At 36.7% G+C, this 16,752-nt stretch overlaps 1 protein-coding gene across 1 annotated transcript; it reads left to right on the top strand.

Moving 5' to 3' along the window:
• Positions 1–260: 260 nt before the first annotated feature.
• On the top strand, positions 261–16,541 carry LOC123532141 (uncharacterized). Its single transcript, XM_045313505.2, has 3 exons — positions 261–668; positions 7,201–7,395; positions 15,403–16,541. The coding sequence occupies exons 1-3, from the start codon at positions 281–283 to the stop codon at positions 15,957–15,959; spliced, it is 1,140 nt and encodes a 379-aa protein (XP_045169440.2). The 5' UTR covers positions 261–280; the 3' UTR covers positions 15,960–16,541.
• The last annotated feature ends 211 nt before the right edge of the window (positions 16,542–16,752 follow it).

Genomic DNA, 16,752 nt, shown 5'->3' with positions numbered 1-16,752 from the left:
TAATTTTGTAAGAGGAGAAATATGAATATATGAAATTTCATCATAGATAATAAATGAAGGGGACTATACGGGGAAAATAGGAGTTAGTAAGATAGATTAGTAAGACACGAGGCTGAGACCGCGGTATAATTTTGTAATAGTGTTATTTTTAAGTGGAGAATTTAAACATAATTTTGTACTGTATGTATACATTACCGGCCTCAGCGGATCTTTGAAGACCGGAGAGCACTGAATACCGGGGACTGGAGACGCTTCATTAGTCGGCCTTGTCACTAACAAAATGGCGGAAAGGATGCCGTGCAAAAAAATTAAAGTTGAAAGACCATTTTTCAGACATGTTCAAACACAGTTGAGGAAGTATAAAGATGTTGTGTGTAATGCAATAAAAAAACTTGACACTGATCAGTGGGCAACCTTTTGTTTTGTAAAAATTCTCAGTTGCAATGGCGCGTATTCGTGTTGTTTCAGTCGGGCTTGGTGCGAAACGATGAGGAACATTCAAGATCCTGACGAAAGCAAACGCTGTATTGTGAAGTTTACGAAAGTTTTTGACGTAGATCTCGTATGTCAGTTTTTAGAGAATTCAGATGATGTTGACATCAGTCTAATCACTGACAGTCAACTTGCTGCATTCAAACGATTGGCTCACTTCTTAGATACTCGTGATGGTAAGTTAGTACGCATCCTCCAACATCTTAAAGTCTTGACTACCCTAATTTCATGACTGTTTTTCTCATTCTTTCTCGTTAAGAGTTCTGACGGGGACCTCCGTGGCTGAGTGGTTAAGGTCGCTGACTTCAAATCACTTGCCCCTCATCGATGTGGGTTCGAGCCTCACTTGGGGCATTGAATTCTTCATGTGAGGAAGCCATCCAGCTGGCTTACAGAAGGTCGGTGGTTCTACCCAGGTGCCCGCTCGTGATGAAATAATGCACGGAGGGGCACCTGGGGTCTTCCTCCACCATTAGTCCAAATAATTAGATGTGAAAAAGTTGTCATTTGACGTTCAACAGTCAATATTCTGACATTTTAAATTTTTACTATCAAAGCCTTTTTCGACATCTAAATGCTAAGTATGAAAGAAGTGTAGCATAAAATCAATTTCTAAAATATTATAAAGTCGGTAAACTTTGTACCTAATAGGAAAAAAAATACCTTTGCTTCAAATCTGCAAGGTTAAAATGATTTACATTCCATTATTATCCACGAAATGACGCTTCATCATTTTGACATCGAATGTTTATATTTGACATGCCACCATCTTGTTTCGAAATTGAAAGTACCAATTAAATTTGATCGGCGGTAGACGAAAAAATATTTCCCGCCAAATATTTTCATTGTAATTTTGATTTTTTTCATCATAAATGTATATTTTCTATTTTAATCCTTATAAATTTTAAATGTCTCTTCTTGAAATAGAAAGATTATTGACATTTATAGTTTCTCTGTATTTCAGTTCAACGTTAAGACCTGACATAACATGGAAAATAAAAAATGTAAAATATTATTATATATATTATATTGTCACTAGAAATTTTTCTAGTGTTATCCTAGAGTAATCGTTTTTCGCACATCTAACGAATTGCGATCGATTTTCTAATGAATAATAGGAGGCCTGAAATATACTACATTTTAATTATCTTTGCCAATAATATTTTCATCCCTAGCAATGTTTATGTACCTTACAAATCTTGGGAAACCCCCTCTAGCTTGTTATAATGCTGTCTGTTCAATATGGCGGAGGTCAGAATTACGTCGTCAATATTCGCGCACTGCAAGGCACTGTAACGTGCTGAAATTTTGCAGCAAATAAATCTTACGAATTTTAGTTGAAATGTTCTTTTAATAGGTAAGTATATAAATGCATACAATTCAGATTCAAACTGTCATCAAAATTAATGATAGATAAACGTTCAAACAAGAAACAATATTTACATGTTTTGTCTTTGTTTATGTCATAATTACTTTCTTTATCGCATAGTGCAGCAGTTTTCCTTTGATCTTTGCAGTATGTTAAACATGGTAAACACATTAATACTACAAAATTTGTGCTGATATTTTACAAAACTGTTACCATATATATCAACACAGATTGAGAAATCTCTATAGAGTTTCATTAGAAAAAAACTGTTGCGATATATATCAGCACAGTAAAACTGTTCCGATATATATCGAAACACTTTTTCTCTATTGAGGTCCTATCAAGGGAGTATAATTTTTTCCTTTCAAAGAAAAGATGAATTTAGCTCCAATTTACAGTTCACAGAGAAAGAATTATCACAAACACCTACATTTATAAAGTAAAAGAATAAATGAACTAGAATATTTCAAAAACTCGATAGTTCTCGCCAAATTCAGAAATATATGAAATTCTGAGATTTCTCAATTTAATTTTTTTTTACAAACAAAACAACAAGTTTTACAATATGTTTGGCCAATGAAATGCAACGATTTAAAACCAATGCAGAAATCTGTTGGATACCTTTATCTGGGGAACACATTTTCTAAAACAGAAGTTTTAGTGTTACAGTCAGCGAGGCGCAGAAAGGGAATCAAAAGAGTAAAAATAATAATAAACAAATTTAAATGAAAATAATTGATAAATTTTAATGATAAAACTATGTGATAAAACAGTTATAATATGTAATGCTTGTGTGTTCCGAGGATATATCAGAGCTAGGGGTACATCTCGGTATTTTTCTCTGCACATATCTGTCTCGGCCTACCAATGTACAACATATTAATAACTTCCTTTTCTGTGGTGAAATTTCCACCAACACTTTGTGTTGTGAGCAGTCACCTTTAGAAGTAAATCATAAATTTAAAAAAAAATATATAGAGAGGATATTCAGTTTGTTTCTGTGCAAGATAAATGTATGCTAATTTCATTTCATCAAGTGAGCTTCAAAAATAGTATTCTCACGAGTGGTGAAGAGAATACTTTTTTCGAAGTTCATGTGATGAAATGAAATTACATCTTCAGTCAGGGCCCTCAGGGGTGTACATGTAACTGTTTCAAGTTATCGAAGTTTATAACCCATTTGAGTTATTGCTTATACTTTCATAACTTGTTTCAGTTATCATAAAATTTTACAAAGCCCTTCTCGGTCAATTCCTCATTTTGAATGAGACTAATGCAATTATTTCCTGAATCCTTTAACTTTTATCTTTCCAGCTATGCAGTAAAATTTTTTTGTGCAAGGCTGATAAAGTTTTACCTGAAGTTTTAAAGCTATAAAACTCTTAACATCCCATTATGCTTATCAGGTCATGATCAGACTAAAAGAGAATTGGATTAACTTACCTGAGTTAACTATATTTTATAACTAATACAGGTTATAAAATGCTTGAATTATGCTGAAAAAGTAACTGAAATTATAATAAGGTTACATAACTTAAAACAGTTACACCCCTGACTGATTTTGCACTAAAAATAAACAAATTTTCTTTTTTATTTATGCTTTTCGGCAACAATGAGACACATAAATTGGTATGTTTCATCTTGTTCAATTTAATGTTTTCCACTGGTAGCCCCAAATATACAGACCAAAGCACAAGTGATCAAATACCAATATGAAAATAAAATATGCCAAAAATATATCGGCAACAAAAATACTTGCTAGGAATACTTTCTACCAAAACCAATGATTAAATCATCTCCTTGTTTTTTATGACACGTTCTACAGATATAAATTTTGAACTCTTGCAATGTATGTTAATAACTTATTTACTAAAATAATAGTGGAATAATACTAAATGCCATTCAAGTATCCGTAAGGCCACCATGTTAGAAAAATACCCGAATTGAAGAAAGGATTAAATTTTGTGTTGTTTCGGAATCAAATACTGGATTTATTCTTTGCAAGGGTAAAGTGCTATTTTTCATTTTCCTGGAGCATATAAAAAGAAACACTTCATTGACAGTAACAGTTGTACCTGATGACAACGGCATTAGCGAATGTGGAATGCTTCATTCAAAGTATAGTTGGAATTGGACAGGACATCGCACTGAATGAGAAAATGGGATATTTGTTTACCTGCCTGGCAATATACTGTTTTGGGATATTTTTTTTATATTCAATCACAGTTTTTACTGGGCTGTACGTGAATATATCCAAAAATCTTCAAATTTAGTGCAAGAAGACCTGCAGAACAGACCTTCACTGAATTGCAAATGCTGATGAGTAGTGTAATATTGAGTGGGGCTATGGAACCTCCGAGGGGCAAGGGACCTTCAAGGAGCAAATAACCTCCAATAAGCAAGGAACCTCCCAAGAGCAAAGAACCTCTGAGGAGCAAGGAATAAGGCTTGTTTTAGCTGTGTTATCATTTGTAAGCATGATGTAATCTCCCTTGGCACCAATTCCTGAAAGTCTGCGAGTCCTCCTGAAAGTGTCGCAGACCAAGAAAAAGTATTTAAAATGAGTAAAGAACCTTTGGCATGATGTTATCTCCCTTGGCACCAATTCCTGAAAGTTTGCGAGTCCTCCTGAAAGTGATGCAGACAGTTCTGAATGTTTTGAAAGGAAACAGGGATTACTGGGACGGTGTTTTCTCCCTTGCTACCAATTCCTGAAAGTGCGGAGTCCTCCTGAAAGTGTCGTGTCGCAGACCGTTGTAAATGATACAAAAAGAAACAAGGACTATTGAGAAGATGTTTTCTCCCTTGGCACCGGTGCCTGAAAGTCTGCAAGTGTGCCTGAAAGTGTCGCAGACTGTTCTAAATGATTTAAAAAGAATAGATATTATTCAGGTTGGAGAAAAATATACACTGTACAGCTATTTGAAGAAAAGTTCTCTTTTGACAGATGAAATAAAAGAAAATATCACTCTTTCAAATATAAGGAACAAATTATAGATTTGTTTTTTTGAATTAAAAATTTTAAGGGACACATTAGTTTATAAATGCCTGTTCATTTTGAAGCTGTAATTATCTATAACTATTTTCATACATAATGTCTGGCAATTACAGATGAGCCATGGCACCTGTAAGCAGTGCTCTTGCTTTTATTTACATTAATTATGTCTCCCCCCTCTGGGGGGTCCTATTGTTTTTGCCCTGTCCGTCCGTCACACTTCGTTTCCGATCAATAACTTGAGAACCATTTGACCTAGAACCTTCTAACTTTAAAGGGGCTTATGGAGTAGATGACCCCTATTGTTTTTGGGGTCACTCCACCAAAGGTCATTGTCACAGGGGTCTGAACATGGAAAACTATTTCTGATTAATAACTTGAGAACCACTTGACCCAGAAAATTGAAACTTCATAGGATAATTGGACATGCAGAGTCACCTACCAGTTTTTGGGTCACTGTTAAAGGTCAAGGTCATAGGGGCCTGAACTTGTGAAACTATTTCAGATCAATAACTTGAGAACCACTTGGCCCAGAATGTTGAAACGTCATAGGATGATTGGACTTGCAGAGTAGATGACCCCTAATAGGCTATTGATTTTGGGGTAATTCTATTAAATTGCAAAGTCACAGGGACTAGGACATGGAGATTTGTTTCCATCAATAACTTGATAACTATTTGACCTAGAACCTTCAAACTTAATAGGGTGATAGGACTTACAGAGTAGACCATCAAAGGTCAAGGTCACGGGGCCATCTTCCTGTCACACTTTTTTTTATCAATAACTGGAGAACCGTTTGACCTAGAATGTTCAAACTGAGTGATAGGGCTTACAAAGTAGATGACCCCAAATATTTTCGATCAAAGGCCAAGGTCACAGGGGCCTGAACATAGAAACTGTTTATGATCAATAACTTGAGAACCACTTGACCCAGAGTGTTGAAACTTTATAGGATGAATGGAAATTGATTTTTGAGTCACTTGATTTAAGTTCAAGGTCACAGGGGTCAGAAATTGGAAATCTGTTTCTGATAAATAACTTAAGAACTATTTATCCAAGAACCTTCATAGGGTGATTGGACTTAGAGTGGATGACCCCTGTTGATTTTGGGGTCATTTGAGCTAAGGTCAGGGTCACAGGGGCCTGAACATGGAAAACACTTTCTGATCAATAACTTGAGAACCACTCGGCCAAGAATGTTGAAACTTCATAGGATGATTGGACAAGCAGAGTAGTTGACAGGGATCACTTTTGGCCTTGATTTCACGATATTCTCATGATGTTTTGGCGAAAATAGCATAAATTTTGTTCAATTGCACTTAAAAATCTCATCCGTGCGACCATGGATCTTTTGCTGAAATTGCGACTTTTCGCTGCAATGCGGACTTGCAACACCGTCGCAAAATTGAGCGTTTGGAAGGCCAAACTTCGCTTCCATTCTCGCGGACGAGTAGCGATGAGAATAACGACAAGGTGGATACCAGTAAACCCTTGGTGAAGTCCCTTCATGAAAAAATCACTGAACGCCTGAAATTCCAAGCGAAATGGTTGTAATCAGAGGGTAGGGTCATTAATGAGTTTGACTTTAAAGCTATTTTGGCCTGATGGAGGTGTATCATATCCAGAAAGATTAAAATATAACTGAACTTCCACTTGAACAGAGCAGCTTTGAAGTAAAATCCTTACGGAAAAATGCATGTGGTCCCAGCACTTAGCCACAACTTTCATCAACCTATTCAGCAGTTTCAGGCACTGAATTTTAACGTTAAAAGTGTCTCTGAAAGGAACTGTTTTTTTTTTTTTATTTACAAAGATAAATTGTTCTTACAAATAAATAGATGTTTGCTTTTCAGTGTAATAAATGCTGTCCGCCGATGTAAAACCTCATTATAAAAAAAAAGAAAAAATCCCATTCATTCTGTCAAAATCTCAATGATTCAAGGCATATGGGCATTAATCTCATAAAGGTATCTGCCAAAAGTGATCCCTGAGATGACCCATATTGATTTTAGGGTCACTCCATCAAAGGTTAAGGTCACAGGGGCCAGAAGATTGAAAACTGTTTTCAATCTATAACTTGAGAAGTTGAACTACCTTACCCATAACACTGAAACTTCATAGTTTGATTGGACATGCTGAGTAGATGATCCCTATTGCATTTCAGTCAACCATCAGTGGCTCTGATTTTTGCTCCTGTCCCAAATTCACTTCTTGTCTATTCTTTAATTTTATTACTACTAAGCTTTGGGGGAGACATGCACATTTCTGCAAAAGCATCTTCTAGGGTAGATGTGACTTGCATATATTATATCAGAGGAAAACAGTTTCTATAGTTACTTTACAGAAATCAAAGGAATCTTGGAGGCACAGTCTCTTAGAACGACGAAAGAAAGCACTTGGGCAGCAATACTTGGTACTCACCTGCTCAGTAAGCTGGCAGTGTCTGAACAGATGACAGTTGATTCTGAATATCCTGAAAAAACAACAGTCTGTCCTTGTGGATGTAAAGCACCCATAAAAGTAGGAGACAATAGTATGGGTAAGCATAGAAGATTTTGTGAATTGCCTTATTTGTTGACATTGGCGGCTGAAGCCCACGCCTTTATTAATAGAGGATATTACACGAGTGTCTTTTCATATTGAATTTATTAAATGACTTGAATAAAATAATAAAATACGAGACTCTGTCGAGCATTTATCAGTTTTATTCAACAAGTTTAATAAATATAATGTGGAAAGTCACAAAAGTATATTCTTTTCATCACATGTCAACTTTTCCTGTCAAAACATAAAAAATTCTACTTTCTTTTACTATATAAACAAGTCAAATTGACCTACCTCTTCGATGCTTAAAGCGACATTGACGTAAAAGCTTTATTACACTAATGTATTATCAAATTTATGTAATGGCTTTATTTCACTCCTGGGACGTCAGGCATGTGATAAATATGGATAATGACATAAGAAAGTAAATACCATCATCAGTATTCTTAAAGGATATTGTGATTGCCTTATAAATATATTCATGCTGTAACAAACTCTGCAAAACCTATTACAGGCTGAAATAGCATAACATATGGTTTTAAAATTACTACCCTTTATATATAAAATTTACCAACATGTACAAAATGTACTACTATTCTAATGAGTATAAGTGGAAACTCATAAACAGTGAGCACTCCAATACCAGAATATGGAATGATATTTAGGTAAATATTACACAATGCCTGCTGACTGTTATAATTTACTCACTGACACTCGCATTGTGCTTACTGGTATAGTAATCGTGCATGCTGGCACCTTTAACACGCTTGTTGACAATGATACGACGCTTGTTGACAATGATACCATGCTTGCTGACAATGATACCGTGCGTGCTGGAAGTTACAACTTCTTTGCTGCTTAGACCCTGATGTCTATATCATAATTTCATTTGGCAAAATGACAGTGCCATGTACCGTATTGGAATATTTCAACATGCTGTGGTTATACTGATTAATCTGGTGCATCCAAGAACAAAATTCACGAAGTGATCAACCAGTAAGGAAATTGTAATCAGGCACTAGGCAAAATATGAGTAAGCATAATGTCATTTCAAAAGTATATGTCACATTTTGATTACAGGGGGCGCTATGTTCAAGTGGTCGTGTTTTTTAATCTCCCGCCACAAGTGGTTGGGGGTTATAGGAATGATCTCCGTCCGTCCTTCCGTCCTTCCTTCTGTCTGTCTGTCCGTAACACTCGTGTCCGCGTCATATCTCCTAAACCCCTTGAAGGATTTTCATGAAACTTGGGTTGAATGATCATCTCATCAAGACGATGTGCAGAACTCATGAGTCAGCCTAGTCTGCCCAAGGTCAAGGTCACAACTCAAGGTCAAAGGTTTGAGCCTTCCATTTTGTGTCCGCTGTATATCTCCTAAACCCCTTGAAGGAATTTTATAAAACTCGGGTCAAATGATCACCTCATCAAGATGATGTGCAGAATCCATTAGTCAGCCATGCCGGCTCAAGGTCAAGGTCACAACTTAGGGTCAAAGTTTAGAGCTTTCCATTTTGTGTCCGCTCTATATCTCCTAAACCCCTTGAAGGATTTTATAAAACTTGGGTCATATGATCACCTTATCGAGGCAATGTGCAGAACTCATGAGTCAGCCATGCCGGCTCAAGGTCAAGGTCACAACTGAAGGTCAAAGGTTTTAGCCTTCCATTTTGTTTCTACTCTGTATCTCCTAATTCCCTTAAAGGATTCATTTTAAACTTTGGTCAAATGATCACATCATCAAGGCGATGTGCAGAACTCATGAGTCAGTCATGCTGGCTCAAGGTCAAGATCACAACTCAAGGTCAAAGGTTTGAGCCTTCCATTTTGTGTCCACTCTATATCTCTTAAACCTCTTGAAGGAATTTTATAAAACTTTGGTCAAATGATCACCTTATCAAAACGATGTACAGAACTTATGAGTCAGCCATGCCGGCTCAAGGTCATAACTTAGGGTCAAAGGTTTGAGCCTCCATTTTGTGTCCACTCTGTATCTCCTAAACCCCTTGAAGGATTTTCATCAAACTTGGGTCAAATGATCACCTCATCAAGAACTCAATAGTCAGCCATGTCAACTCAAGGTCAAGATACAACTCAAGGTCAAAGGTTTGAGCTCTGTATCTCCTAAACCCCTTGAAGGATTTTTATGAAACTTGGGTCAAATAATCACCTCATCAAGACGTTGTGCAGAATTCATGAGTCAGCCATGTCAGTTCAAGGTCAAGGTCACAGCTTAAGGTCAAAGGTTTACCCTTTCACTATCCATAGCAGTGGCGGGGGATTTAGCTGTCTTTCAGACTGCCTTGTCCGTACTTTGAATAATTATTTGCCGGAAAGATTATCGAGGATATCCGAATATGTATAGAGATCTAACAATAGTTACTTCCCCTTTTTGCAAATCGCCATTTGTCTTAACTTTATTTATTTTTAATGTTGCGTTTATTTACAAGTGACGTGTTATATAAATGGAAGACTTACAGTTTGAAATTCCTGAGATTTCACAAATTAAACTGGCTGTTAAGGATTGCTAATAATGTGTCAAACTGTCATTTTGAACATGTAGAATATGAACTTGAGTCAGTGATGACTGTTTTGACACTTAGCCAAGAGCTAATTAAAATCTGTTATAGGCCGGATATTCCCGTTACCTTTCGTGAAAACTACCAACTTGCGCCCCCTGGTATCAAAATGTGATGTGCAATTTTGCACTTTGCATTATGCTTACTTTTAACTTGCTTAGTGGCTGATTGCATCTTTCATATTGTGTGGTCACATCGTGTATTTTCTTCTGTGAGCATTGTAACTGTGCAATGTTGCTTATGTACAGTCCCGGCATGTTGAAATATTACAATACGGTACACGGCACTGTCATTTTGCCAAATGAAATTATGATATAGACATCAGGGTCTAAGCAGCAAAGAAGTTGTAACTTCCAGCACGCATGGTATCATTGTCAGCAAGCATGGTATCATTGTCAACAAGCGTGTTAAAGGTGCCAGCATGCATGATAACTATACCAGTAAGCACAATGGGAGTGTCAGTGAGTAAATTGTAACAGTCAGCAGGCATTGTGTAATATTTACCTAAATATCATTCCATACCAGAATCTCCACTCGTTCCCATCCCTATATCATATACAGTATAATACTGATAAAGGTCAATATTCACTTGTAAGAACCATAATTGTATAGACTTCGTTAGGTTTTCTTGTGCAGAGCATAACTCAAAAAGTGTTTATGTGGATCAGTTGATTCTTCTTATATTATTAATAGAGGACAATGAGTGGAAGTGCAGTGCACAAGAATACAACTCAAGCCAGTAATTTTTGGTTATTGACACAGAGGGGCTGCTGTTACTAAAAATAGAAAAATCTTAAGTGTATATATGGCTTCTTTTCATGGACAAATGGAAGGAATGTCACCAAACTTGCTTTGTAGCATCCCTGCATTGGTCTCTTTCTGAAAAGAGGAAATGGAGGGCTTTTTTAAATTTAATTTATTATTTAATTTATTATTTAATTTAAATTAAAAATTTAATGGTTCTAGTCAGTTGCACACTGCGGCTGCTAAAACTAAAAATACAAGTCTTTAAACGGCTTCTTCCCGTGAACCAATGGAAGGAATGTCACCAAACTTGCTCTGTAGCATCATTGCATTAGCCCATTTTAAAACAGCAGGAAATAATTTTGATCCATTACACACAGCGGCTGCTGTCACGAAACATAGTAAAATCTTTAAATGGCTTCTACTAATGAACCAGTAAAAGGAGTGTCAGCAAACTTGCTCTGTAGTATCCTTGCATTGGCCCTTATCTAAAAACAGGAAATAGTTCCGGTCCATTGCGCACAGGGTCACTGTTACTAAAAAAACAAACATCTTTTAATGTTTTCTCAAGAAACAGTGGAAGGAACATCACCAAACTTGCTCTGTATTATCCTGGCAGCAGGAAATTCCAGTCCATAGACATAATATACCCCAGTACTACAGTATATACAGTATAGAAAGCACATGCAGTATACTGATTGCAGTACAGCAAAGTACATATAGTATAATAGTATACTGCACAGTAACAGTATACTACAGTAGACACAGTACTTTACAGTACATAAATCTTTAAATGGCTTCTTCTCACATTGCAGATGTTGACCAAATACAGATTGTTCAGATGAGCAACTTCTGGCCATTTAATCACCACCCTTTACTTTATTAATCCCCCGCCACGAGTTGTGGGGGGTTTATAGGAATGGTCCCCGTCCGTCCATCTGTAACACTTTCGTATCCGCTCCACATCTCCTAAACCCCTTGAAGGATTTTCATGAAACTTGGGTCAAATGATCACCACATCAAGACGATGTGCAGAACTCATTAGTCAGCCAAGGTCACAACTCACGGTCAAGGGTTTTAGCCTTCCATTTCGTGTCCGCTCTGTATCTCCTTAACCCCATGAAGGAATTTTATAAAACTTAGGTAAAATAATCACCTCATCAAGACGATGTGCAGAACTCATGAGTCAGCCATGCCGGCTCAAGATCAAGGTCACAGCTTAGAATTAAAGGTTTTAGCCTTCCATTTTGTGTCCGCTCTGTATCTCCTAAACCCCTTGAAGGATTTTCATGAAACTTGGGTCAAATGATCACCTCATCAAGACGATGTTTAGAACTCGTGAGTCAGCCATGTTGGCCCAAGGTCAAGATCACAACTCTAGGTCAAAATTTTGCTTTGTTGCATCCCTGCATTGAGCCTTCCATTTTGTGTCCGCTCTGTATCTCCTAAACCCCTTGAAGGATTCATATGAAACCTGGGTCAAATGATCACCTCATCAAGACGATGTGCAGAACTCATGAGTCAGCCATGCCGGCTCAAAGTCAAGGTCACAAAGGTTTGAGCCTTCCATTTGTGTCCACTGTGTATCGCCTAAACCCCTCGAAGGATTTTCATTAAACTTGGATCAAATGATCACCTCATCAAAAACTCATGATTCAGCGATGTCAACTCAAAGTCAAGGTCACAACTCGAGGTCAAAGTTTTGAGCTCTGTATCTCCTAAACCCCTTGAAGGATTTTCATGAAACTTGGGTCAAATGATCACCTCATCAAGATGATGTGCAGAATTCATGAGTCAGTCATGTCAGTTCAAGGTCAGGGTCACAGCTCAAGGTCAAAGGTTTACCCTTTCACTATCCATAACAGTGGAGGTGGATTTAGCTGTCTTTTAGACTGCCTTGTTTATGTAAGCTTGATCTGAACTTAAATAAAAAAAAAAACTTTTCTGCCGATTTAACATTTTTGCATTTTGATAAAGGGCATTTAGAGGAGGCTTATTAATCATGAAATAAACAATTTGTCATTTTGAATTATCTCCTTTTATCATTTTTATTATGCTTGATGTGAACGTAATTGAAAACTAATCAACAGATTAAGTTGATATTTCATAAAATGATAGAGGACATTGATAAACTGCATTGTTGAAGAACCATAATAACTGCTCATTTTTTAATTGCCTCCCTTTATTATATTTTATAATGCTTGTTCTGAACACAATACAAAAACTATTCAACAGATTTAGTTGATATTCCATGCACTGATAGAGGACATTTAGAGGAAGCGAGATGTGCAAGAACTGCATACATATTTTTGCTTATCTCCCTTTGTTATATTTTCTTGTCTGGAGCATAACTCAAAAACTACTGAAGAAAATTTAATGAAACTGCTTAAAAAGTTACAGAACCTAGAGCGGATGCACCTCATTGTTTGTACAATTTTTGCTCGACTTTTCGAAGAAAAAGTAGAGCTATTGTACTCGCCCCGGTGTCGGCGTCGGCGTTGGCGTCGCTGTCGCTGTTGGTTAAAGTTTTTGATAAAGTCAGATATCTCTGTTACTATTGACTTGAAACTTAAAGTATTTATTTACTATCAAAGTCTACACCAGGAGAAACAATCTCCATAACTCTGATTTGAATTTTGACAGAATTATGCCCCTTTTTAACTTAGAATTTTTGGTTAAAGTTTTTGATAAAGTCAAATATCTCTGTTACTATCAAAGCTATTGACTTAAAACTTAAAATACTTACTTACCATCAAAGTCTACACCAGGAGAAACAATCCCCATAACTCTGATTGAATTTTGACAGAATTATGCCCCTTTTTTACTTAGAATTTTTATGCCCCCGGCATCTACTGATGCGGGAGGCATATAGTGATTGTCCTGTCCGTTCGTTCGTTTGTCTGTTGGTCCGTCCGTACGAGGTTAACCAAATGGGACCGTTTCGTCTAGCATCAGTACCCCTCACTAGAATGACTTGATACTAATGCAGATGTAACCTGTGACCATTCCTCATCTTCAGACATCACCGGATCTCAGTTTGACCTTGACCTCATTTTGGACTTAGGTTGCTTTTTTTGATCGACAAGGATGCCACTGGGGTCATCAAGCGTTTATTGAACGTACAGCTCCTTGTTTGTTACTATCAAAGCTTTTGACTTGAAACTTAAAATACTTGTTTACCATCAAAGTCTACACCAGGAGGAACAATCCCATAACTCTGATTTGAATTTTGACAGAATTATGTCCTTTTTAACTTAGAATTTTTTGTTAAAATTTTTGATAAAGTCAAATATCTCTGTTACTATTAAAGCTTTTGACTTGAAACTCAAAATAGTTATTTACTATCTAAGTCTACACCAGGAGACACAATTCCCATAACTCTGATTTGAATTTTGACAGAGTTATGTCCCTTTTTAACTTGGATTTTTTTTTATTGGCAAAGCTCTAATTCAGAGTCAAGCTCTGAGAAAAGTCGAGTGCGCTGTCTTACAGACAGCTCCTGTTATAACAGCATTGCTTAGTGGAGTTAGGCGTTACTTCGGAGAGCCGCCATCATTTCCAATGATATCCTTGTTTAAAATTTTCATTATAGATTATAGATAAAAAACTACTCCCTTTTGGTGGGCCTCAATTATATGTAACTTGAGCATGAAATGAAGAAGGATGAGTAATTGGGTTCAACAATTGTCTGTGTTGTCTGCCTGATTTTCTGTCCATTTTCAACAATTCACCTGCTGGCCCTATAATTAGTCACACCTTTGGCCAAATCTTAATTCAACTTGTTCCTATTACTTACCTTCAAAAAATCTTGGACAAGTTTGTATCCATGTCATCTGGGATAAAAAAACTGACCTTCAATGTTCAAATGATTATCGTTTATTAAGGAGACAGCATGTAGACTAGGGACACTCTTATTAATTAGGTTGATTGGTCATCAACAATCAATGAACCCTATTCAGTATTTACCCATTCAATTGTCAAGGTCACAGTGATCTTCAATATCAAAACTGCTTCAAATCAGTAAGTGCACATATGTTTTAGCCCTCAACTCGGGTTTGGCAGTTGGTTATGACCATAACCCGTACAAATGTTTGGATGACTGCATCAATGTCAAGACAACTGATGTGGTCGCCAGCTTGTAAACCACTTTGAACCTATTACTGTGTGAGTGTCTAGGTTTCAAACCACAGTCATGACCTAGCTCTGATTGTCACAAAGTTGAAAGTTTCTTACGGAGGATGAGAGTCTACTAATACTTTTTCCCAGCAACGATGGTCAGGTCAACAGCATGCCAGTCAATTACTAAATTGCAGTTGAAACGAATGTAAAAGTCCGAGGGAAAAGGGATTGCAATGTCACAATCAATGAAAGATGGTTAGTCATGGCTTAAAGATAACCCCTATTGGCTTCTAGGTCACTAGATGATGGTCACAGATGTGTCTAGGGTCAGCAGCTAAGTATGTTAAAGGGAGCTAGCCATAAATTTTTGTCCCATGAACATTTGTTAGTTAAAGGCAATGATAAATTTTAATGCAGTCTTGACTCTTTACTAGTAGGTGATATTAGTATTGCTGCAATACTCTATTTACTTGTTGTGGTAGGAGGTCAGAGTTGGAAAATTTAAAACTAGACATAAATCTACTTGGGCATATAATTCAATGAATTTGCATATTCTATTGCAGGTCATGAAGCGGTTTGGCATGGCAGTGTAGACATTCTGTTGGGGCCAGTAGCAGTAGTGTCATCTAGTGCAGACACATCTGAGGAAGCATGTGATGAAAGTAATTCAGCTTTTGAACTGGAAAGGGGAGAGTTAGAAGAATCTAGAAGCCAGATTATTGCAGAAACAATTGTCTTTTCATTCATTCAAAAATGTGGACTTGTGCCAACAATTGGTATTTCAAAGGAAAACTTGAAAATATTTATGTATGACCCACAGTTTGATCTACTTTATGAAAGCTCAGAAATTCAGTTATTTGAGCCACTTCAAGGAATGGAGTTCAATATCACAACTGTTGTTGCCATGTGGCTTGCAATCAATTACAGCCATTTTTGCACAGGTGTTAAACATGCTCATGAAGAGTTTGGCTATACAGCTGATTTTAAATTGCACATGGATAGGACTTTTAAGATTTATCAGGAGGGACTGAAAATGGGCGGATGTAAACATGTAAAGAACCATTTAGCTAAATACAAAGCACCAGAAAATACAGGAAAATTTCCCTCACTTGGTGACTGAAATTGTATAAACTTCATTGTCCTAGATTAGCGGCCCAAAAGGTGAACTGCAGGTGCACGATTCAGCTTTCATTAAAACAGATTATTGCAATGCACTAATGGTGAACAAATAAAGTAAATATTGCTTACTTTGTAAAATAATGACTACAGTTGAGTCAGAACCATTTGAACATTTTAGTATTGATTAATCAGTCTTTGATTAACCTTTAGCCTGCTAAATATCTAAAGTGGACTGGTCCATCATTCAATTTGGGCAATGCCATTTATTACTACTAGGGGTGTTCGCTGAAAATTTACTGACTGAATAGCGAACAGTGCAGACCATGATCAGACTGCATGGATGTGCAGGCTGATCTTGGTCTGCACTGGTCGCAAAGGCAGACTAACTTGCCGCTAGAAGGCTAAAGGTTAAGTTATTATTACACTTGATGAAGTACCGTGGTGTTTGAAATTCTGTTCATTGCTGTTTTAAGCTCTGTTGAGCATATGCACAGGGTAATAGTCTAGATTGAAACTTGTAAAATCTTCATTGAAACCACTTGTCAGATTTTAATTTTATTATGAATAAAATGCTGATTAATGACCCTTTATCAAAAGTGTGGCAGTTATGGGACACGTCACTATGTACCATTAAGTAGGGGTTACTTGCTTTACATACTAATGTATAGGAAGAACATGGAATTTTTGTAAGAAGTCATTATTCCAATTTCAAAATCACCTTCATCCTTTTGGAGTTCTGCGTTACTGTTACTTAAATAGAAAAACACTATGGCTGGTAACTTTAGTGTGGTTCA

The sequence above is a fragment of the Mercenaria mercenaria genome, chromosome 1 (assembly GCF_021730395.1).
Source record: "Mercenaria mercenaria strain notata chromosome 1, MADL_Memer_1, whole genome shotgun sequence".
In the NCBI taxonomy this organism is placed as follows: domain Eukaryota; kingdom Metazoa; phylum Mollusca; class Bivalvia; order Venerida; family Veneridae; genus Mercenaria; species Mercenaria mercenaria.
Note: the sequence above shows the minus strand (reverse complement) of the source record. Positions and strands in the feature narration are given on the sequence as shown.